The sequence below is a fragment of the Scomber japonicus genome, chromosome 1, assembly GCF_027409825.1.
Source record: "Scomber japonicus isolate fScoJap1 chromosome 1, fScoJap1.pri, whole genome shotgun sequence".
NCBI lineage: Eukaryota > Metazoa > Chordata > Actinopteri > Scombriformes > Scombridae > Scomber > Scomber japonicus.
The window spans coordinates 8493789-8519363 of NC_070578.1; the positions used below are offsets into that span (position 1 = coordinate 8493789).

Here is a 25575-nt window from a genome sequence, read left to right on the forward strand (position 1 = left end):
TTCTTTAAAAAAACACGTCAGCTAAGTATAAGCTGTCGCAACAGGTATGTAATTGAAAGCAATAGCAACCATGTATCATTAGAGTGTTCTACTGCAACCTCACCTGTGTCTGAGACCTGTGAAGTCTGCTGCAGAAGCTGGCAGCTACATTCATTAGGCTGGATACATATCATATCTCACTGAAGATGGATCTGCTGCAGCTTGGCTGAAATACTCATTTTCTCAGTCAGTCAGTCAGTCATTCACTTACTCACTAATTGCCTGTTGGCCCCCCTACTCTACAGATGACACACTGAGCTGGGATCACTCACTGCACTTTCTCTCTGCAATACCGCTCAGCTGTACAACACAGTCTTGTTTACAATGCTAGATAAAGGATTTTTTTTTTATGTTTCATGATGTATTTGTGTGCATACAACAATACTGTAATTTTGGAGCAATAGTTTGAGGTAATTTTTTTTTTTTTTAATCTGGCAGTTTTTAGCAGTCAATCTGAATGAAACCAAACAAATAAACCTCTTCCAAACCTCCTATTTGCTAATGCAGTCACCATGTGTCTTGTATTGGTGCAGAAAAGCAGACAGTAAGTTTTGGAGAAATTCACTTCTGATGATTAAGACTGAACATATTTAATGGACTTTATCAGAGGTGAATCCTCTGGTGTGATGCATACCTTGAAAAGTTGCATTTCAACTTCCTGATCTTACGTGTGTATGTGTGTGTGTGTGTGTGCGCGCGCATGTCTTTCTATCCTTAAGGGAACCAATTTCCAAAATTGGGATATTTCTGTGTTGTGGGGACATTTTTTGGTAATTTTAGAGTTAAGACTTGTTTTTAAGGTTCAAGTTGGAATTGGGTTTAGATTCAGTTAAGGGTAAGGGTTGGCTTCAGGTTTTTAGTTGTGATGGTCATGATTAGGGTAAGGGGCTACAGAATGCATTATGTCATTGAGTGTCCTCACAAGGATATAAAGACACATGTGTGTGTGTGTGTGTGTGTGTGCGTGTGTCCTCATCAGCTGTGTTATATATAAGCCAGAAGTGACAAAGGACTATTTGAAGTCATGCTTGTGAGTAGGAGGTCCACCTTGCATCATCGCTATAGCAGGCAAGATGAGGAGGGCTCCATTTCGCACCTCACATTTGGCAAATGCTTACTCATATCTGCTAAGATGCCAAGATGCTTTCTCATACGCATTTTTCAGTGCTCAGCTGTGGCTCACCTTTTAATTATTAATGAAGAAGAGTTGTGGATATTTAATGTTGTGTTGTAGGGCCTTTTTTTTTCTTCCAGAGCACTTTTCCAGCGCTGCATTCATCCCTCTTTGCTCCTTTGGGTCTCCTTTTCACTGTTTTTTGTATTGTGCTCTACGTTGTTTCTACTTAGTCTTTGCTTCTTTGCATTTTTTCAAAAAGCAAGACTTTTTGCTTAGTGACTCTGTAGCCAACAGTTAATGTGTATGTATGTGTGCACCCTTGTCATGCTTCAGGTGATTTTCCAGCGTGGAGCAGCAAGAACAGGATCCCCTGTACTCTCATCCCTCCATGTCTGCATTATTAATTGTCTGAAGTACCAACCATAGCTCTTTGGGCCCTGCAGGCAACCACAACTCAGTACCTAAAATTAAAAGCAGCGATTGCATCCTATTGAAAGACATAATAACACTCTTTAAATTTACATTTTGCTTCCCCCAAAAAAAGACTTAATTTAACTGCAATAGAAACAAAATGAAGACAGCATAAAGGGAGACAAAGAAAAAAGAGGCGCGATAAATTTCTTTATTAGCTGTTTTTTATTTATTTATTTTTATATGCGGTCATGTGTTCACGAGTTCAAAGTGGCTACAGTGAAGATTCATGTGGCATAGCTGGTGGTGGAGGGGGATTGGTCAATGCAACATAAATGGAGGTGGAACACATTCATCAAGGTGGCAGAGATTTGAGACTAGAGAGGCCAATCCAATCACCGGCAGAGAATAAAAGGGGGAGAGGCATAAAAGTCCATACAGCAAGGTCATTTGAAAAAGAAGCTGATAAGACGAAAGGATCAAATCTCCAGTACAAGTGAGGCCCTCCTCTTGATGTCTGTCCCCATTAGCTAAAGCCCTCGCCTGGCTCGTACAGTCACTGGCACGCCTCAGCTGTCTGATACAGGAGAAGTTTAAAAAAAAAAAGAAATAATAAACACTGCTGCCACGGTTTTACTTCTTTTTATATATGGCCATACTTGTATTTTTATTCCTTTACTCAAGCTTTTTTTTTTTTTCTTTTTACTTGTTCTGATATGTTCTGTTATTTGAGTTGTGTCTGGGCTGCTTACTGTGTGTTTTACTCTCCTGTCTCGCTGGCATGTAGCCGGCTGATTTGTGGCATCACACAGCCTTCTTCTGCTCTGGCTGTTTGTGTATTGGAGCATTGGCAGCTGTATTGCTCTCAACACTGCAGTATGGATTTAGTCAGTTTGTGGTTTTTACCACAGTCACAGTCTGATGTCCACACAAACACACACACACACGTACCCATACAAAAACTCACACACACAAACACACACATAGTCAATCCTACAGCAGGTTTACTATGTCACACTGGGGGCTGTTGTGTAATTGGGTGAATCTGCTCTCCAGCACGCTATAGAGATAGCCTTTAAAATTTCACTTCACTTCTGGGAGTGTAAACAAACCTTGGGATTACTAGCGGTGTAAATCCACATTTCCACCATTTCTGTCGCACTTCTCTTCAGTCACTTTATTTTTTTTGCCTGTTGGCCACCAATTTTCAGAGTTTAGGAGCGTTTTTAGGTGTTTGCAGTATTTGCAGTGTGTTTGTGCATCTGTCTGTCTTTTCTGTGTTTCATGACCCTCGGTATGTTAACAAGACAGAGCATGAACGTGTGTCCCTCTTCACCACGGATACACGTGCATGTGTGAGTCGTCGCACCGTTGCTAGGCACACGAGGTAGGCATGTGTTTTCATATGTTTGTGGTGCGGACACTTTATGTGGCAGCGTGCAGCTTTCTGTCTGTGTGTTCTCTGTGATGGATTGCTTGTCAGACGGCAGCATAGCACTGCTCTCACCGGCTGACGGAGACATTAAGTCACCAGTCACGTAGATGTAGTATGTTTCAACATTCCTCTGGGAAAACGCTTTAACCCTTCTCACTCCGGGACAGCCGTCAGATGACAGAGTGTATTACTTAGAAGGTGCTCACCACTAAAACCCACAGTATTTCTGGATTCAGAGGGAGTTCAGTGTCTTAATGCTATTGTGTGGGAGGTGGAGGAAATCTGTCACACGTTGCTTTTATATGGGCCAAATGCCAGGGTTATGGGCTATGGACTGCATGCTACTACTGTCTTTGAGAGTCCTGAGGTTTTTAAAAAAATAGTTTTTATTTTACCTGTGCATATAGAAAATATACAATTGACTGAGAACATCTTCCTGCACAGCCTGGGGGAGAGGGATGGAAACACTTCCCTCCAACTCTGTCCTTTGTTTTTAATGCAACGTCATCCTTGGTGCTGCTGCTGCCCCCAGAATATGAAAATAACACACTCTGAAATACTGGGAATATTCACATTGGCACCTGTAGTAAATCAACCTTTTCTGTTACAGATAGCTGAAAGTAGCCGAGTATTACCTATTCATTCAAGGGTATTTATTTGGAAGTGACTGTGGCCCATTATGGTTGATTTTAACAGGCATTTTCCCTGCGAGCTATGTTATTATATAATGCATTAGTGGATATTAAAATTTAAAATTTTGTCAAAATTAGAGTCTCCTAAATCTAGGTGTAAAAGTTTTTTTGTCAATAACATGAAATATTCATCTCTAAATAAGCAACAGTAATGAGCAAACATCCCAGAAACTGTCATCAGATTCTGATTTATATACTGCTATATTCTGATCGGTGCATGGAAGTATGTGAAACTGTATTTTTCCCTCCAACTTTCCCCCATGGGATTTGAAGGTGGTGCTGCTGTCAACCTTGCAGCATGAGCCATTCGAGCCCCTGGAAACAGTTAGGCTGCAATGGCTTTCTCTGGCTTAAAGAATGGGAGAAATCCATGCTGTTATGTTACATGAGGAATGCTGCCTCTTCTTGCTGGTTGATGCTGGGGCAGTGCTGTGCCCGAACCATCCTTTCCACCTTCCTCAGGATGATGGAGCTGGATTGATTGGGAAGTCACTGTTGTGCCCTGTCTGGGGCTGGTCAACAGACCAGCTCTTTGTCAGTTACAAAGGGCCTTAGGCATCTAGTCTCCAGGACTAGGCTCTCTCATTGGGTTGTGGATGCAATCCAAGATGTGTATAAGGAGGCAGGCAGACTGGCCCCAGTAGGGGTGCTTGCACATTCCACATGGGGCCTCGCTATCTCATAGGCCTCATGGTGAGGTGCCTCTGGCTTCTTGCTCAACCCCATCCACCTTAATTCTACTGCAGGAATGTGGCAGCCAGCAACTCACTCAATGAGTGTGTTCTAGGCTCAGTGCAGCAGGATCTCGCGTGACATACCATGCCTCCAGCACCTTGACTCTTACAATAAAACAACCATTGGCTTGTAGCAATGTCTTTTTCTTTTAGAGCTCTCCTTGCAACCTGGCAGGCTCCGTCAGCGGGACTCGGGGCGGGGCTAATGTTTATTAGCAGACTAGCGGTATAAACGTTCATTAGCTGACTAGCGTGGCATTTACAGAGGGTTAAGGATTTGTTGATTAAAAGTACTATTTTTATCATTTTTTTGTCAGAGCTTTCTTCTTCTTCTTCTTCTTCTTCTTCGTTTCGTTGCATTGTGCCACGTTGCTGCCTCTCACTGGTGAATCATGGAAGTGCTTCAAAGGCGCGCTGGCTACGTTATACAGTGACGTAATCGCGTGGCTCCTTGCCAGTGGAAAAGCAACAGGTTCGTAAGAGGTGCTTGGATTAGCACCAACTGAGCACTGGCTCTAACACTAGCTCCGAACCAGCACTGGCTCCAGCTCGGTGGAAAAGGGGTAATAGAGTCCCTGTTACATATATAGAGTGATGAGATAGTCTTGACATGATAGAGAACAAAAGGATATATTGTAACCATGGATATATTAGTTTGCCACCACTCAGACTATCAGCCAATTTTTCCCAGTGGTCACTTGCAGTATTGCAGCTAAAAATCACCCTGCTGCTCTATAAAACTGTTGACAGGACACCTTAAACAGCAGACAAGGTCAATTATGATTCTTTCTATCATGAATTTTTAATCTGTGGAGGTTTTATATTTGTAAAACATTCCTCAAGTCCAGAAAAGCATTTTAAAAATATGTCAAATCATCACAATGTAAAATCTGTGGGCCACATAACATGGAAGCTAGAAACTTTTTTTGGCATATGTAACAGCCCAGCAATTCTTACAGGACTGAATGGATGCCATCTTTGGTTGGGTATTCAGCTCTTATAAAAAATCCTTGATTGTAACTCAGGTTCACATGGAATAATGTATGGTCCCTCGCCCACTCTGAAAACCTGTGTTTCACTTCCATTTTCAGGGCTTTTAAAATCTCAATAAATACTGCAATCTGAACTGAACTGACTCAACTTCATGTGGCAATAATACCACTTCTATTAAGTGGTAGTCTTGTTCTCCTGTGTTGAAACAGCATGGCCACTTTCCTCTGTGCACAATGCCCTGGTCTGGGTTTCACATGATGTTTTCTCAGACAGATTTTTATATCTACTGGTGAAGCTTAATGGTTGGCAGGAGGATTTGATACTGAGGACTGTCAACTTGCTGTGAGGAGCATGAACTTTATTGACCAGCAGGCAAACTACTCAGTTTGTGGTTAAACAAGAATCTTCCAGGAGGACTTTAAAGTGGTCAGGACATGTTTTCTCCTTGAATATCAACTCAGTAAAAAATGTAAAAAATCAATTCATCCTGTATTTTTGTATATTAAAGTCATTTTATTATTTTAGACTACAATTGTTTTTCCATAATGGTCATTATTTCTTGAAATAGATTTTGCACCATTACACTGTATTTTAGTTTATGTCATGTAACTATAACTAATTTATATCATTATATATTAGTTCATTATTATTATATATCATTATTATTATATTTATTATAAATATGACACTGGAAAAATGAGAATTACTGAATACAATTAAATATATAATTATATTGTGTGTTTCCTCTAAAATCTTGGCATGATCATAATACTTTATTGCTGCTAATAATAATATTGCTTACATCTTGTACTGTGACTCTGCAGTCACACAAACACACAGAAATGTATAAACACATATACTGGGTGGATTGTCTATTGTTGGCCAATAAGCAGCTCAGCTGGTACAGTATTGGGCCAAACGCCTCGTTAAGGGCATTTTGGCAACAGTGTATACATACGTAATTAATTTCTGGTATTAAATAATAACTTTGATCTCTGGTTTCCACTCTCAGGAGCTACTACTTATGTAGTGCGGCAAAATATTAACCACAAGTTCATTTCCCACCACAGTTATGCATTATGCTAAAACTTGTTTTTTTCCTTCTCTTCCCCCTCTTTTTTTTTTTTTTTTTTTTTTTTTGAGGAAGCATAATTCACATTAAACACCCTTGCCCCTGTGGCAGAGTTCTCAAATTAAGCAACATTTTTGCTCATTTACCAATGATAAAGTTGTTCATTAGACAATATACTTTGCCTTATTCTTTGTTATTACCTTGCCATTGTAAATGCCTTGGGAGCAATTAAACATGTGAAGTGCCCAATATTCCTTCCTCGACTTCCAGTCCTGAACTCTATCTGCATGTTGCACACATTTTCTATGAACTAATTAAAGTGAATCAATGACACAACCCTTTAAAATGGCGGCATATGTCACGGCCATCAGTGGGGAACAAAGGACCCTCTTAATTATTTTGTTCCTGCTGCTCCTGTAAACGGCTTGTCAAGGCAGCAGACTCAGTAGCCGACTCCTTGAAAAAAGGGATGTCATGTCATACACAGGCACATATTGTACACACACACACACACACACATATAGACAAGCACACAAACACATACGCTATGGCTGTCCCCAGTTTCTCTGTGATGGCTCCCTCTCTGTCTTATAAAAGACTAGTAATTGTACTACAACAATGACAATGTAAGTGCTTAAGTGTGACGGTCCCCTTACTCTTCAAAAGCTCAGCGTCCCTTATCCATCATTGGCTCTGGGGAACAATTTCTTGGATGCTGACAACCATATCTTATCTTCAATATTTTTTTTTCCTGTTGCAGGCCCTCCTCTGGTCCGTGTTGTATTTGGCCGAGTCTAATTTTGAAAAGTGTGTTACGGGCTGATATAAACACATATATCCGGATCTTTTCAGTCCCTGCGGGGTGTTCCTCATTCATTTGCTGTGTTCCTCAGCTGTGTTTTGTGGCCCAGCTGAAATACGCATTTTAGCTTGAGTATGCATTAGTCCTGTTATGAAGACTTATGGGCTAAGGGAGAGAGTATTTTTTCCCCCCTGCCATACAATTATTTGCTATGCCTCCCTGTAATCCAAAATACCTATATCTTCCTGATAGAAATATAGAACACCATGGTCGAGGAGAGCCACCACTTTTAGTCACAGCCTTGGCTGCGGATCATACGAGTGTTTGGTGAAAATGGTGACAAATGAAGGGGTGGGAGGTTTGAGGCTGCATTGGCAAATGACAAAAAGTTCATCCATGCCAGTTGTTTATGAGCATGCTTATTTGTTTAAGGGTTTCCCTAATGCCCATCTGCAGTGTTGCCATAAATGCCCATCTGCAGCCCAGGAATCTAAAACTGGCTTTGACTGTAGGAAAATCAACTGGCAGTGCTCCAAGTATGTCATCTTCCCCTGTGAGAGAATAGACGGACGGGGATGGATGGATGGATGAAAGGATGCCTCGACATGCTTGTTTTCTCCACCTCGTTACAACCGTTTCTGTGTTATCAAGAGCTTTGGCCTGCTACACTACAGCTCAGCTCTACACTTTGTATTTGACAATACTCAGCCTCATGGTGCTAATCGCCTCTTAATTCTTGCGTTATTCCCCATCCGTGTACATGCATTTCAACCAAATAGGTGGTACTGTCCAAAAATAGTGCTACCGGCAAAGCCTAGAGAGATAGGCTGTCAGTCTCCCTGTCTGATCAAGAGCTATTATCCTCTCTGCCCACAGACCAGAGAGAGAGCTACACCAGTGTCTATGTGATCATGATCAATACATAATCACTTTCCTGTCACCGCAATGGTGCTATCAGGGGACTGTCCAGCCCCACAGACCAGCCATTTTAGAATAAGAGTTTGGCACACCATCTTTCTGACCTAGAAAAGCATGGATGGGGATGGGGACGGGAGGGGCAGTGGCTATTTAAACAGTCATTGCCACGGGATGCATTATTATATTTTCACTGTGCTTGGGTTCATTACATTAGTTTACAATGTGCTTTTGTGAGAAAAGTGACAATTACGAGGGGTGAAAAATATTTACTCACTAACAGACTCTTGCCTGTCTTATATACTACTTAATGGCAAGGGAGCAGTTATAGTAGGGATGCAATTCACATTATTTCTTACTTTGTTGAGCAATTATGAAATCTGCCAACTAATACATTCAATTTCTGAATACTCGATCACATTTTCACATTTAAGCATTTCACTCCACATGAAACAGTCTTGTTTATGTTGATCTAATCACATTATTGTTGGCAGCAAGTGAAAAAAAACAATTACAACAAAACTTTCAGCTATTGACTGAAGTTACAGTGAAGATTTTCCTAATACAGTATCAAATTTACCCGAGCGCATGAAACACTGTAATTCCAGTCAGAGGCTCAGCAGTCTTTTTGCATTTCATGAAACTTCATAAATTGTGAAATATTGAGTTTACTGAGCAAAAACGGGCATTTAGAAAACCACATTAGTGAGGAAAAAGATATGTAAGCAATATCATAAACACTGACACAGCTATGGCACATCCTAATGGCATGGTCCTCAGAGCTTACATGCTGAATAAGTCCATAAAGACCTCATGCTTGTTTGCTTGGAAGTAGTTTGTCCACCGTCATGGCAATGATGCCAGACCATGTCATGACCTTTATGAACAAATGGATAGAAAACGTTTTCTGAATGAGAGTTGCTGCTTTGTGAATGTCAATTTCTACAGTGTTTATAACACGCCTGGAATGTATTAGAATGACCCTCGTAACGCATGTGATTGTTAGTTGGTCATTTTATTAATGGATGTTGTGTGTCTTCTTTTTATACCTGGAGTAATTGATTTTTTTTCTGGCAATCTGGGGGCAGCACAACAATCTTAACACAGATATTTGACAAATTATGAAGTCGATAATATAGAGTCCTATTTTCAACAAATTATGCATTTCCTCTTCTTTTTAGCTCTGTTTTCATCTCTGCCGCTGGTGTGTAGCCTACAGGAGATTTAACACAGCCATTTCACTGAAAACAGCTGCCTGCTGTGTCTGGAAACTACCAGTCTAAAATCATTTAAGAAATTAACCATACTCTTCTTTATAGACCAATTAAGTAATGCAACTTCATAATTACTCTCACTATCATATTCCATGCATGGATAAATTGTCATGTTTCTTGTTACACTTGCAACACCATAGTTTTTTTTAATGTTTTTGTTCAGCCTTGGTATGTATTTGTCTGAATTTCTTTACTCTTCACTTAAGTTTGTATGTTCTATGTCTTACAATAGGAGTTCCACCCAACAAGCGCTTATGACTCCTTTCACATTGCAAAGTCATCTGAGCAATTGTTAAGATAAGAATATTGTTTAGAGCAGCTACAAAACTGGCTGAAGAAGAGGTTTGTTGGCAGCTGTTTAGCAAAACAGTCCATCTTAAGTTAAAAGCTACTAAATGATAGCTTTAGCGGCGTTGGCCGGTAGCTTTTAGCAGCTACTTTGTGTGTAACTTTGTTTATAGCAAGTAGCTTGTAGCAACATTAAAGCTGATATTATATAAAATAATGTATTTGTTTCTCAATAAAGTATCAAAAACAGCCATGTCGTGTTAATTCTTCTAACACAGGAGCAATTAACTGATTTAGCTCCTTATAGCTAGTGTTGACTTAGCTGTTGCTCCAAAATGTCCTCCCAAAGGTTTGTTACCTTGAAAACCCCCTCTTTTTTTATTAAAGAAAACTTTCTAACATCTAAAATGTGCTTCATGCATACCATATTCACCACCTTGACTTTGGTGCTATTATGTACACTGCTGCCCCCCTGCCCCTCTCTGTTTATCCCAGCGTTTCTCCCTCTGTCTTTCGACCCCTGCAGTGTAGGCCTAAAGCCAGTCAGACATAAACAGTATTGTTTTACCCGGGTAGGGCTCACAGCAGGGCACTGTTAGCCCCACGCCTCATGCAGCTCACAGCTCTCCCCATGCCTCAGTGATATCCCCTCTCTATGGCTCAGTGCCTGCATACATATGAATGCCCCCTGTCTTCTACCCTTCACGCTTCTGAGCTGGTCCAAGCTGAGCAGAGCTGAGATGTTACACGGCTGCCATGCTTGTTGGATGGAGGGATACGGAGAAGTATGGCATTCTAGCAAATATTACCGCAAATGAACTGTAATGACACATTCTTTTGAGTGATTATAGGTATGATGGCACTTGAGCTGAGAGTGCTTCCCTGTGGTGCAGCATCCTGGATTGTACGAAGCATGCTGAGGGTGAATTCTGAGCATTGGGGGGAAAAAGCGGCTCATGTTCTTGTTACATCAACTGGAAAATAGAACCTTTTGTACAAACAAACATATTATAATGAAGGCTTTGTAATAGTTTTGTGCGCTGCACTGTTTTGCACTGTGCAGAATATCTCAAACAACAAGCTTTATATTTGCAGTTTTTTGTGTTTTGTTATAATTCATTCAATTTTTTTTTTTTTTTTTTGTGTTTCAACTTGAATTTTAGTATTTTTATACTCCAAACAAATATCAAACTATGCTGAAACCTTGTGATGGACAAAGCTGTAACCAAGTGTTACATTTTCAACTTCATACCCTCTCTCTCTCTTTCTCTCTTTCTCTCTCTCCTTACCCTGCGGTGTACAGTAAATGTCTGCAAATGGGCATCTTGTGATAGCTCAAAGCTACATTTATCAAAGCTGCAACCCTCCACCGTTTGATTATCCTTGCAGTGCCTCTAAAGAACTAAGCAGGCTATACAGATGAAGCTGTGTCGTCGGATAATGTGTGAGAGGAATAAGCTGCAATGTCCTTCTACGGCCATTGTGTGTCACATCGTACTGCATCCTCCAATTTATCCCTTCTCTGGTTCAAGGAAGATTCCTATTGATTTCCTATCACTGAGCCGGTGTACGGAGTAAATAGGAAGTGTGTGCCCTATTATTTCTGTCGGTTGATAAAACAGAAGGCTAGCCCCCCATGTCTTTATTCCAGGCCTCCTTCAGAAACGGCAGGCCCTTGAACCAGCTGTAAATCTAATCTAAATGCATCATATACAGTAATGGCATCTTTTGAAAATGATGTGTGTTTAAATTATTGGTGTGGTATTAAATCCTGTGGACCTCAGGATGTGATTAATGAGATTACACTTAGTGTGGGAAAACAACCGTAAACGCAGGCTGTATTTTCATACATGCTTAATGCGTGTCACCCTGAGGGCTACTGCCCAAACAAACAGAGGAAGATTTGCCTTCCCAGGAGAAGCTTATATGCAATGATTCAACGTCTGGGTATCTCTGAGACAGCAGGAGAAAAGTGAGACGCATCCACTTAGACAGGGAATGGCATGATTTCACTGTACCGACGTCCAAATCTCTAACAGGTTTGACTAAGGATTGTGTGTCTTTTTAGGTAGAAAAGTTGCCAGGGCTGTGGAATGCACAGGACATTAGCTGCAGTCTGAGCATATTTCATTTTCCATTGTAGGCTTTTTATATACCTAATTCCCTCCCTGCATGGCTTTTTGTTTTCAGCAGCCATTCAGCTTTTTCATCCCTGGAAGTTTATAGGTGTTGTGTTGCTATTATTGTGATTGCCACAATGCTACAGGCTTCAAATAAAAGCCAGAGACAATATTCCTCCTACAATTGAGTTTCTGTGCCCACTGCCTGGCCTACAGCTGCATCCATTTCTGCAGTGTCCCTGAAATTTTTGTGCATTATCAAGGGGAAGGACGAGCTAATCTGCACTGATTTGAAACAGGACCAAAACACTGGCTTTCCTAATCCCTCATTTTTTATCAGGGGTAGTGAGGAGCATTTTACCCCTGTGGGAGGGAAAGAAAGAAGGAGCTATTTCATGCTTCACCGGTTCCACTGTTTTTATGAAGATTTTTTTCCTACCCTCTACCCCTCCACCCCCACTTCAATCCATAGTGAAACCAAAATTATAAAGCCTGTTTGCAATAGTCAGACACCTTTAAGAAGTACGAAGGTACTTTTCATAATTAGGGATGTGTAGATGGCTGCTTTCTCCCTCTGTACTAGTAGTAATTTAACTTTAAGGAAGATAAGGCTTTGTATCTCTGGAAAAAAGGAGGTGCAATTTCCTTAGCTGTCTTTCATTTTATTCATTTGACAATTGGCAAACACCTATGGCACACAGGATATAATTTGCTTCTCGGCAGTACTGCATGAGCGCACCAATTTGGATTATTGCACACATCTGTGGGATATAATTCATATAATTACATTTCCTTACATTCTGTCAACCAATTTGTTTGATGTTTTATTTACTTATCAAACAAGTCTGAGTGAAATTTCTGCATAATGCAAGGTTTTCAGGCAGAGCTGCAAACAGCAGACATGGATAACCTCATACTGTGGTGTTATTTTAAAGCAGAGAAAAGTCTACCAGCAGCTGCCTTCAAGTTAACATAATATATTTTTTAGCTGGTGCAATCACAGCAAGCTGAAACACTGAAAGAAAGAGAGCTCATTGATCGACTGTGATCTAAACACTGCAAGAGGCACGAGGTGTAACAGGCAGTATGGAATGTACAAGGTAAGCTTCGGCAACACAACAGCCCGGGTCATCATAAGACTATGAATTACTAGAACACGTGTCTCGGAGGACCACTTGAGGCTCTCTCACTGTGAAATAATTGGGTTCCAAACAGTGAAACGGATACTCCAGTTAGAGTGCAAAGGTGGCTTCTGCTTTGTTTTGCTGTTACAAGACCACAGACACAGCGGTGACTATTAATCAATCGTTGACAAGTATAAAGAGGAAGATAAGTTCAAAAACAGTATCACACGGATGTGAAAAATATCTTTGCTGTATTGTTATTGTGAGAAGCCCTTTCTGTCTTGTAGTTATGTTGTGCTGGATGCTTTGGTTTGCATTTAAAATATGTATTCCCAGAGTTTGTTATGAACTTCTAGTACTTCTTCAGTCATCATTGAGAGAAAAACATCTTTATTGTCACTGTGGCAGCAGGTCAGTTGGGGGTTGTTCCAGTGCTGTAGAAGCAGCAAAAGACAGCGTGCCAGCAGTATACAAATGTCTAATTTGTGGGTTGCACATTGTAAACTTTACAGGGACAGTGTTTCCGTCACATCTGGCAGGGCTTTTTTTTTATTTCCATGTTTTAATTTATGACTGGAACCTCTGAATCACAAAGTCAGAGCCAAAACCGGCACTTGGCTCTGGTCTTGACTACAAGCCTTTTTTGTCTGCCGTGGACAGACTGAGGCGCCTGTGGCAGGACCTGTGCCGTCTGCGGCGAGGGACATCTCCCTTTTGTTGTCAGAACACCTCTAAACATCTTTCACAGAATCAATTACCATACCATCTGTAACTTCCTGCCAGTGTGTTGCTCACTGTCAGCATGTCAGCCTCTTTTCTCTCCTTTCTTCTCTTGTCTTCGCCTCTCACCGAGAGCGATGAGGAGCTAGGTCGCTGTGAACTAAAATGCATGAGTTTAATTGCGTTAATAGTCTCTCTATATTCAGCTTTTCAGTGTATTTTTTTTTCCTGATACCTTCTAATGGAGCAGTGAATGGTAGATTGAATTGTCACTAATCTATTTTGTGATTTGCCTTGAGCGTTTGGCACAGTTGATATATTGATGAAGGTCCCTGCTTACATTTTCTTCAAACCTCATAGAGCTGGTTTAATAAAGAATCTAATTTCTGCTATATTGAATGCTGTTGATGTGAAGGTAATGGCTAATTACGCCTGTATTATGTAAAAGAATAGTGATATCTGAGCAGCATTTGAAGAATTCATGTGCCAACAGTTACACTAATGTAGCCAAACTTTTAATTGGGCTAACTCTTCACAAATGCGTTTTCTTTGAATGTTAAGGTTTGAAGTTTGTTTAAAGCGATAAGGCATACTTTGAAATATCTTATAACCCACAAACAAAGTGCTTTTGAGTGTACATTACTGTAGAGCAGAGCTGTGAAAAGCACATCAAAGTGTGGCCGTCAGTTACGGCTTACTTTCGCCGCTTACTTTCGCCGCTGTTTTATAATAAGTACATGACACATCCATCACTGTCATGTTGATTTGCACACTAGCTAACATATCTAGCAGAGGCTAACATTACAAGAGGCTACACAACTAATCAACTCTGACATGACCGGTTTTGCCCAGTTAGGCTAAACACCCATTATAAGATATTTCATCTGAAGCCATGTCACATTTGCCGCATGTAATTGACACTTTGATGCAGGGGGAAACACACACACACACAAAGTGAAAGATGAGTTAAAGGCACATGGTACCACATTGCCAAATATAGTGTTTGTGGGTACACATGCTTGTTCAAATATGTATTTTTTTCCCTTCAGATTAAGAAAAGAGAAACATGAAATTTGATCCTCATTTCATTGTAGTTACTAACTTTAGTAAATACTGTATATAGATACAGATTAAACATTAAAACACTGAGTATTATATGCTGCTTAAGTGTCAAAGTAACACAACTGGGAATGCATTGCAAATATCATGCATGTTTGATACAGATGGGATCTGATTTTAAAACAACTCACATTTAAATGGTTTGATTCTTGTAGGCTCTGCATGTATGATATTGTGGAGATGAGTGCTAGAAGAGTTCATAACCATCCATCTTTCTTCCTTTCCAGGTACCCCAGTGACAAGGGTAACAGCCACAGATGCTGATGACCCAGTATACGGGAACAGTGCTAAACTGGTCTACAGCATACTGGAGGGACAGCCATATTTCTCTGTAGACCCCAACTCAGGTAAATGCAGTTCTGTGTTTGTTGGAGTTTTAGAAAGATAAGATTAGTCTGCAGGTGTGGGTGCTATCTGTGTGTGAGTGTGTTATTTCACCTTTAATTGATTCGGATAACAAAGCAGCACACATTGGAGGCCATTTTGGAGCATGCTTAATAGTGTAGGTTTACCTACTGCAACTAATAGATGTCTGATTCAGATAGCATGTTAAATAGTACACATGTAAAAACACAGAGGCTGACCACAAGGTTGACTCTAAATAAAGGACACAAATGAGGACACCTTTGTGAGGGTTTAACCAGTGGAGCTCTTTGTGCTGTTATTCATTGTTTGCCTGACAAAGCCTGACGCAGATCTCTGTGAGACCGAAATGTCGCTTCATTAAATTTAATGGGAGCTATTAATACAATGTGCAAATCCTTTGTCTGTTTCCAATCAATGGAGGGCACAATGTATTGCAAAATGTAATGAATGAATGCCACGCCCATAATGAGAGAAAAAAAGAAAGAAATTGGTTATACTGCAAGCCAGTGATTACATCTAAGGATTATTTCAATAGTCTTTTTCTTCTAGACAGCGCCAAGCACATCAGGCCAGAACCTTTTCGTATTTAAACCTTTTTCATTACCTGCTTCGACTTAGATAAATGAGCTTACAAGGTCGCCTCAGGTCAAGTAGTGGGCTATCACTGTTTGACCGAGTCATTAGGTAAGTATGTCCAACTTAGCCTTAAGAGGGCTCTAACTGACTGTACACTTTAGATGCAGATATGAATGGTCTCAACTGTGAGGCACAGAGTGAGCTCAGGTCAGACGGTATATCAAGCCAACTGAATGTTTACACTTTGTTTTGCAAACAGAATACAGTGAGAAAAAGTATTAGTTACTAAAATTAAATATTTAAATAGTAACTTGAGCCAATCATAACCATATAATAGAACTATTTTTGCAGTTGTCCCAGTCGGCTGAGAGTAACGAGCAACTTAAAACACTTAAATATTTCCAATCCAGATGTTTTGTATACCATACTGAATAGAATGGAAATATATGGCTGCCAGAACTCTATGAAGAAATTCCTTCATCCATCTAAAAACCTGTTTCTGCATTGGCAAATTATTGACATGGGTTAGACTTAAGTTAGACTTTAAATTTCCAACATGCAGACATTGCTGCCTATCACTATCACCAGATGACAAGTCGGCTAATTTGAGCACATCTTATCACTCACAACATGACATTGTGAGTCATTTCAAGCGTACGTCATTTGTTCTGTAGACAATAATAATTATTCTTATAGTGGCATTTAGAGAGACTGACATTCACATAAAGGAAGATGATTAATTTAAATTCATATATTTATATTGGAAGCAAATAACTGAATGAAAATATTTGAATATTTAAATGTCGAAAAGAAATCCATCCAAAATTTTGTTTTTTGACTGTGACATTAGTGACTACTCTAAACCTGTGAACACAAGCAAAACACACACACATCAGTATTAGTGCAGCGCATTCTGCTACAGACAAGCAGAAGCTTCTCTAACTTGGCTTTTAGGTCGGGGGAGCCATCAGTATGGGCAATAAGGGATTTAACCATTCAGTTTGTTTTCATTGAACGATGATCATATTATCATTAATAAAAGAATTTATTCATATTCATTTATAATGATGCCTGAGTTTTGGCAGCGGAGTTATCTCTGCTGCCAACACTGTGGATTTAAATGAAAGAATGAAAGAAAGAGAGAGAGATGACAGGAGTGAGAGAGAGAGAGAGAGAGACAGGGAGAGAGAGAGAGAGATGCACCGCTTTTTAATGCACATGTGCACTGTCCACAGCTGCTACAGGTTGTACACGTTCCAGCAGGTGGAGATGCAACAGCTTCCCCACCTGCTGGCCCACCTGAGATAATCCCTCTGCTCTATTGCTGTGCATCAGGCTAAAACTGCATAAATTCTCTGAAAGGACAAAAAAAGCGATTTTTTTTTTTAGTTCAGCAGTAGCACTTATCAGAGGACCACATGGTGACTATACTAAAGAGGGTAGTGTTAAGCATTATGTATGCTTACACTGTCATGCTCACCATAACCTCTTTTCCAGGAAGCCCATAAGGAACAACATTACAAAATACACACTAAAGTGAAGCTGACAATGTTGGTTATGAGTTAAAAAGTTATGTAACAACAACAGGACTCCAGGTAACTCAGCCCATCTGTTTTTTGAAATGTTTGCAGTTGATCTTCTGCATGAGGCTGCTGTTAAATCTCGCTCCTTTCCCTCTGCAGCTGCACACTTCTGTTTCAAAACGTTTACAGTATGCTTGGGCCAAAATGTGTATCACAGAGGGTATTATAACTACAGTACATTGAGGAGCATAAAGCATTAATTATTACTTTTTTATTATTAATTTTATTTTAATTATTTTAATGAGAATAAAAAAAAAAAATCATCCACACATCTGATAAGTTGTAACAGAAATGAGATCTGTTGGCTGTATCAGTGCCTCCCAATGAATCTAATAATGCAACATTATGATCTCACTGAGATCTTTGTCAGGCTCTGTCAGACAAAAGTTAATGACATCACCAATTTGAAGTATTATATACACACAATATTACACATAGATGATTGCAATCTGCTTAATGGCCTTCATACGGAAGCAGCCAGGACTGTGCCGAATAAAACTGCCTTTCACAACAGGAAATATAGACTACGCCTGTAGGTGGCTGAGAACAAAGGTGTGCCTCTATTGCTGGGATCCATCAAGGGCAATATAATGATTTCCCTGCTCTGTTTGCCTTTGTTTAGCTAGGTCATCTTTGATATACTGCACGCTTCAACAATGAGCAGCATGAATTTAATTATTAAAACTGCTAAATGGTAAGAGTCATGAGCAGAGCTTTGAGTTGTACCCATCAGCTGATTGGCTGTCCTAAATGGTAAATGGGCCAGTGCTCATATGCTGCTGTGTAACATCATTGCGTTATGAATTCTAAATAATAATAATAATAATAATTACTTCTTCCTTTCACACGGCAGACTCCTCAGCAGCGTCATGATGCATAAAGTTATCTCAAAACAGATTCCAGATTGGATCTTTAATTGCTTTTTCAGCTGACTTTTTAACATGTGTCTGTAAGCAATATGATTAAATAATGGTGAAATTACATTAATAAGAAATGAGATGGAAATCGTCTGCTCACAATTTGGAAAACAGCACACAATAAACAAGCTTCAAGAAACGTAGTCGAAAAAATTTATGTACATAATTAGCACGAGTGCTCAGTTCAACACACAGAAATTGGGCTCGTCCTCACCGCTATAGGCATCACCATCTCTGAGCATCTGCACGCAGGACGTGGCTATAGAAAATGCACTGAATGGACAATTTACGGATTAGCATTTGTACTTTGTGTGATTGTGGAGCACACGCAGATGGCTCATTCAAGCAAGCCAGATGTTTTAATGAATGTTAATGAAAAATAAAAGGTAAGGGGAAAACAACCATTAGAATGTGTTTGACACTCACGAAGCCACATTGAAAATGAAAAGCATTCAATAAATAAATAAACATTCTGCCCCAATTCATCACTTGGTTAATGGTCAGTGAAAAAAAAAAGTTGAGGCAAATATCTATGGAAATGAGTGTTTGTCAATCCTCCCTTTTCAGTGATTAGGAATTAATTTGAATAATTAACGATGATCAACAGAGATGAGAGTGTTGCTTCTAGCAGGATGACTGAAGTATGTTTGTGTGTGTGTGTGTGTGTGTGTGTATGTGTGTGTGTGCGAGTGCGAGTGCGGAAGAAGAAGCGCGGGTGACTTGTTTATATTTCACTTTTTATATCTGTATTAGTTTGTTTCCATGACTAGAGGAGACGTAGGCCTAACTTGTTGATGCACATCATAATGTTTAGTATGTGGCATACGGCACAAATGAAATATAATATAGATAAGTATGTTTTAATTAGTGTATAATCCAGTGAAAACAAGAATTGTTGTGTTTTTCTTACCTTAGAATGAGACCTTTATATCTACATAGGGAGCAGGTCTTCTTCCATGGAGGTCACCATGTTGCACCGTCTTGTTTCTACGGTAGCCCAGAACAGACAAATCAAACACTGGCAGGAGGTATATTCAGTTGGTTACAATATCCATCCTAAACACTGGTCCTTTAAATCTGATCATTTTTAAAAGCAAAGAGATAAGGTACATTAAAAGATTTGATTTACGAGGGAATCTTAATGGTTTAAAACCACAACACATGTTTTGTATTGATGGCATTTATATGTCCACTAACTCTGTCCTTCAGAGATCTCTCAGTGTGTCCACTGTGGTAATGTCTACAAGGACAACAGAATGTGAGGAAATAACAGTTTTGACATTATGACAAAGACCTGTATGTATTATGCTGCAGAGATATCCATTGAAGTCAGCATGCTAGCCAGCTAGTTCCGGCCCTATCCAGCCCATACCATTTTATAATACCACTTTGTGACACAGGGTCGATAGTGAGTCAGTGTAGTTTCCATTCTGCCTGCAGGCTAGCATGAGGTGAAAAAGAAATAGTGCTGCTGTAGTAATGGCAGAGCCAGGCTGACTGGTGTTGAAATTACCACTCTAGGACTGTTAGTATGTCACCTAGTTAAGTTTCAATATTTTTTCAGGTGAGAATGTAAACATGTAGATTCCCAATATGTGGTCAGTTTATCCAAATAACGCCTGTTCGGAAAGTTGCACCATGGCTGTCGGAGCAGCCGGCTGTTGCTGCTGCAGATGGGAAGACATCAGGTGGTCTTGTCTGCTGATCCAATGAACTGCACTGAGTTGCACCAGCTATGTGAAAGCTGGCATGAGCCATTTGGCATCATAGCACACCGTAGTGAACTGGATCGATATTGAAATAGTATATCAATAAATTAGGTCTCTACTGGATTACTGTGCTGTATAATGTCAGCAATTAATGAAAAAATTATGGGGCGTAAAGGTGGGGGGTTGGTATGCTGCAATTTGTTTGAGTCAGGTGGACAATTCATATACACTGAATCTTTAAATCTTTCTAATAGGCCTGAATAAATGAACCTTAATAAAACGTTGTTCCCTTCTTTGTTTAAGAGTACTTAAATAACTTTTCTACCAGATTTTTTTCTTTATTTTCAAGGAAATAAAACCAGACATATTTCCACATTTGTTGATATAGCAATGTTTTATGATCATTTTGGTACATTGTAGCAATATTTTTCTACATAACGGGTTTTAATATGTAAAGAACAAAAGCCCAAAAGATTTAAAGTACAATAACAAATCAAGACATAATGCTTGGTGGACAGAAAAGTCGATTAAGTACAAAGTTAAGTGACAATATGTGAAAGTAAAAACTTATGGTCTGTTATGGGACTGGTGTTCTAAGCTGTCAGTGTGCCCAAATAATCCAAATCAATTTGCTGTGCTGATCCCAAAGTCGCCACATTCACCATTTTATGTTAAAAAAGTTGTTTATTTAATCCATGTGTAGATTTAAATCATTGATCAAGCTAAGGGAATGAAAGCAATACCAATACCAAATGCTCGAAGAGGAGGAACAAAATAATCATACAGCTTCACCATGTAAGTGAATTCTCTATACCAGAGACAAAATAACAACACAACTGATTGTATAAGATACTTATCTATTCAATTATCCACAAAACAAGGTTATTGCTTATTACACCAATGCAGTCCTGTTGATGAGGTGACTCTTTAAAATCACTCTTTAGAGTTTTTTGACCCGGCTCAAGTATCCCTTTATAATTAGTCCCTATACAGTACCAAATGTTGAACTACAAATGCATTTTTCATATGTTATCAGTCATTAATAAAAGGATGATTAATCCTTCATTAATGTTTCAGAGAGCAAAGGGAGTGTTACCTTTTACTCCACCAAATCAGTAGAATAGGGGCTCAGGTACTTTCTATAGTGCAATCAAAACTGCCTGCCTCTTTTATAGGGAGGACCATACTAGACAACCACTATGTTGGTTTCCTGGGAATTGATGGTTTTGATTTGTTACTTTCTCTAGGCTTGTTTGCAGGTGTAGATGCTGCAACAGTGTCTAGACACCTTGTTACCCTACTGTATGTCCTTATTGTATGTACATCAAAAATGATGATCCCTATGCACAGTTTTACTCCGATACCACCTCAAAGGTCTACCGGAGCCAACCTGGGTGGAACCAGGGCAACAGACTCTGTTGCCACTGTCTCACTGACAAAAATACAAATGCCTATCTGTAGTTTTGCTGTTTCAAATTCCCCACAACCAATCTGACCCATCTAGTGACTTCAAAATGCCTTTAGACCTCTATGTGCAAAAATGTATACCAGCTGGACAAAAAATAATAATGTTGAAATATTATCATTTTTTATATTATCTGGGCCTTTTTAGGAGAAATCATAACATTTCAGGCTTCAAGTACAGGCTTAAATACTCAAACAGTATGTAAGCATTTCCAACTCCTTCATATTCTTACATTGTTTATATCATCAGTGCTGCCTGTGACCTCCAAAAGCAAAACTGACCCCAAAATTGTGTTACATCTCAGAGGAAAATCTTAAGAATAGAAAATGCAGGCACAGACAACATCCTAACCCCTCCCATGTTTTTCATCATAGCCAAGCATATTCTCATTGTCTAAGGCAGCTTAGGACTAAGGCAGGGTGTCATGCCAAAGCCTAGCTTTTATGAGGGGTTTTATATTCATTTGATGATCCTGCGGGCCTCTGTTTCCTGAGTGGATTATCCGTATATGGCGGTGCTGAACCCTTTTTATATTCAGCACTGTGGCAGAGTCAATAAGGTCCATTCTGCATACAATATTCAAGATTATACAAGACAGACAGCATAATTCACACTCCATCAGAATACAAATGACTACAGACAGCAGAACAACACATTTGAAAACAAACACAGCTGATTTTCATTGCTGGGACTGGCCCAGTCATGACCACCTTGCCACTCTCACACTGACCCCACTGTCCCAGAAAATACACTTACAGGGAATTCTTTACCTCTGCTTGGTATGGACTCCTTGTTCTGTAAAGTTATGGTCTAAAATAATGCATGTAATAAACCAGAGTAAGGTGGGCGTGAAGGTTACTGTGTGCCTTGCTTTTTCTTGTGCTTGCTTGTACATACTCACATGTACATCATTAAAACAATGTGCAGAGTATATCAGTCATGTTTATAATTGCATTAATGCCTTATGAACTGTTTCCAACTCCAGCGACCATAAAAATTGCTCTCCATGGGATGGATCGTGAGATGAGAGAGGAGTACCTGGTGGTCATTCAGGCCAAAGACATGGGAGGTCACATGGGTGGCTTGTCTGGAACTACGACTGTCACCGTCACGCTAACGGACATCAATGACAATCCACCAAAGTTCTCTAAAAGTAAGCCAGTACTTCATAATCTTCCAAAACCCAAATTGAATTAAGATGAGAAACAAATTACTGCCTCTCTAAATAAGTACTTCTCTGATTGGTTGTAATTGGGAAAAATAAATGTTCTGTAGCAAATGTCATCAAACAAGCTCCTCAGAAACTAATTCCTCTAAGTGCTGTAATATCTAATGATGATGCAGCACTGTAATATGCTGCTATAATTTTGTTTAACTTGATGAACATTTCTAAGCACCAAAGGGGTATGTTTGTTTCTCCCTCAGGTTTGTATGACTTTATAATCCCCGAAGATCTACCAATAGGAAAAATGGGCGGCAAAGTGAAGGCAAATGATAGAGACATCGGCGAGAATGCCAAGTCGACATACAGCGTCATTGAGGGAGATGAACAAGGCGTGTTTGAGATTGTTACGGACACGCAAACTCAAGAAGGCATTCTCCGACTTAAAAAGGTAAGACCTGAAAATGGAAGTCACCTGTTCGTACTCTCTCTGTCTCAGTATTCATTAACTGACAAGCAAACACAACAGCGCCATGGTTACTGTAATGTCCCCTGCCAGGAGCTACAACGTTAGCTCGCTAATGCCGGCTAGTAAGCTATCTAGTTAGCTGCAACAGCTACATTAACCTACGTGTTTTTAGTTTTGAATGATGTACTAAAATACTTCCAGAATACTTGGCCTCTTCAGTACCATTTCTCATGAAAGTCTTTCCTTTGCAGTGAGGGTTTCACTCAAAAGTAGAACATTAAATATTAAAAAATAAAACAAACAAACTGAATCCTTCCTCCGAGTAGCATAAAGGAGCTTTTACCTTCCCTTTTTCTGTATATATATCACTAAAACCAGTTTTTCAGCCTTTCAAGAAGCTATGAAAAAAATATTATCAATACAGTCAAATACCACTATGACCACTATTTTGTTTTTTACAGATAATGTTAGCTTTCTGAGTGTGGACATTCAGGCACATCTGGCAGAACTGTAGAATCCAAGAAATCTAAGTTGTGAGTGTGTGTCACGACCCTGCTCTGAAATGCACTCTGACAACACGATCTTGTTTTCATATTACCATGAGCTGTCTTAGCTCCAGGCAAAGCGGCTCAGCTCTCATTACAATTTTGGTTAAATTCAGTTTTGCTGACAACCACATTACCATCACCACAAAAGCAGATGGACTTTGCCTGAAGTTGCCTGTTGTTCTTTGCACTGCTAACACATCCACATCTGAAAGTTGCAGTATTGTAACCGCTGGCTCTGATGCTACATCGCTGGCGCAGCTGCTGGTTAATTGCCTTGCTCAGGGGTACATTGGCAGTAGACGCTCAGAAACAAGAAGAAAATGCTCATTAAATTTGTTCCCAGGTGTACAGTCCTTAGGAAACAAGCTAGCGACAACCTTGTCACAAAACCAGGATCTGTAACCTTGAGGCAAACACTTAGTGCATAATAGCAGGGTACAATGTGATGTCAGTGAGGCAAGTGTACAAATCAATGGCATTGTATTCTTTAGATGATTTCAAACGTATGGGAGTGGATAAGATGCATTCTTTGCTGCTGATAGTATCCCAGAATTTCTGTGATTTTCATACAATTTCAGACAAAGTAATGTAAGTTTCTAGATATGAAGTACCAATGCTGTATGAATATTTCCTCCAGGATTAAAGCTGCAGAGGTTTGGGCCTGGATATCGTTGCTTGCCTGTAGAAATCTTCTCTTCAAATCCCTTGTTTTGCTCAGCAGAGAAGTGTGTGAAATTTAAATTTGAAAACCGCAATGCATTTTAATAACGCTGTGACCTGCAAGCAAGTTTAGACACAGCTGTATCTCAAGGACATCTGTAGGAAATCAGACTGAGATTTAAGCACATGGCATCATCCAAGATACCAAAGAACACAATATTTACATATATGTATTTATTCTATATCCAAAGTTTATACATGTACTGCTTGGGAAGATATTTGCATATATTGAATCATTCACATGATTGATGGATGGGGGCTCTTAAGTCTTGAGTCATGCTCGGTTCAGTGTCTGGAGAGAAAAGCTATACATCACTCAAAATGTGGAATGCTATTGTGTCGTGATGTAAAATGACATTACCCCAAGGACGTGCGCTATGACTTTGTCAAACTGTGAACAATGAACTGCGTGGAGGTGGAATGTATAAGCGCTATTGCAATCTGCAGGGACCACAATTCACCGTCACTAAAGAAAACATCAGTGCAGGAGAGCAAACTCAACACAAAGTCATAAAATCTCTCACTGTTGACAAAGCAAATGTCAGACGTGTTAGTCTTTTAGGCAACCTCCACTTCCGTATCCCGCAGAGAGCCTCACACTTCCCATGTCTGCTCCGATTTCTCTCTGTGGCCCTAAGTTGGTTGCCTACATCACTAAAGCAAGACGGATGATAATGCGTCGGGAAAGTAGCAAGGCATTTCCACACTTACTGTTTTTGCATCCCTCTAGACACCAGTGTCTCATGTTGAGCTGAGTTAAAAGAAGCATTTGTTATGCTTTTTGCTCTTTTGTTCTGCCTCTTCACCAGTGCCATCCTCCAACCAGGGTGACAGAAGAAAAGGAGTCAGTGCAACCCCCCCTCCCTGCTTCCCACCCCAACACACCCTGTCCCCATCAACAGCTGCGCAGGGTCTATAAACTGCCACCTAACGCGGAATTCAAATTATGAAAGATCCTTTGCGGCAAGGTTAAAACATATTGATCTAACTGAGGCTGGAGAGGCACAAACCAGGGGAGAGATTCTTTGCTGTTTGGGTTTTAAGCTTTTTATCTGCCAGCCCCCAGGCCTGTCGAGGGATGTTAGTGGGATGCTGAGCTTTCACCCCTGCAGCCAACGCTGAACTTTGAAGTCTTTAAATGGCCCGTGTGTACATACTGATTTGACGCGAACGCTTGAGAGAGAACGGAGAATGACAACGGCGGG

At 40.0% G+C, this 25575-nt stretch overlaps 1 protein-coding gene across 4 annotated transcripts in view; it reads left to right on the forward strand.

The window, feature by feature from the left end:
* The window catches only part of cdh8 (cadherin 8), a 95318-nt gene that overhangs the window by 48638 nt on the left and 21105 nt on the right, over window positions 1-25575 (forward strand). For 3 of the 4 annotated variants that reach the window (XM_053318994.1, XM_053319754.1, XM_053320341.1), the window contains exons 3-5: window positions 15083-15202; window positions 22457-22624; window positions 22897-23084. In XM_053318994.1, the coding sequence (XP_053174969.1) occupies window positions 15083-15202; window positions 22457-22624; window positions 22897-23084 (476 nt within the window). The remainder of the gene's footprint in view (window positions 1-15082; window positions 15203-22456; window positions 22625-22896; window positions 23085-25575) is intronic. The other variant, XM_053321122.1, reaches the window with a different exon arrangement.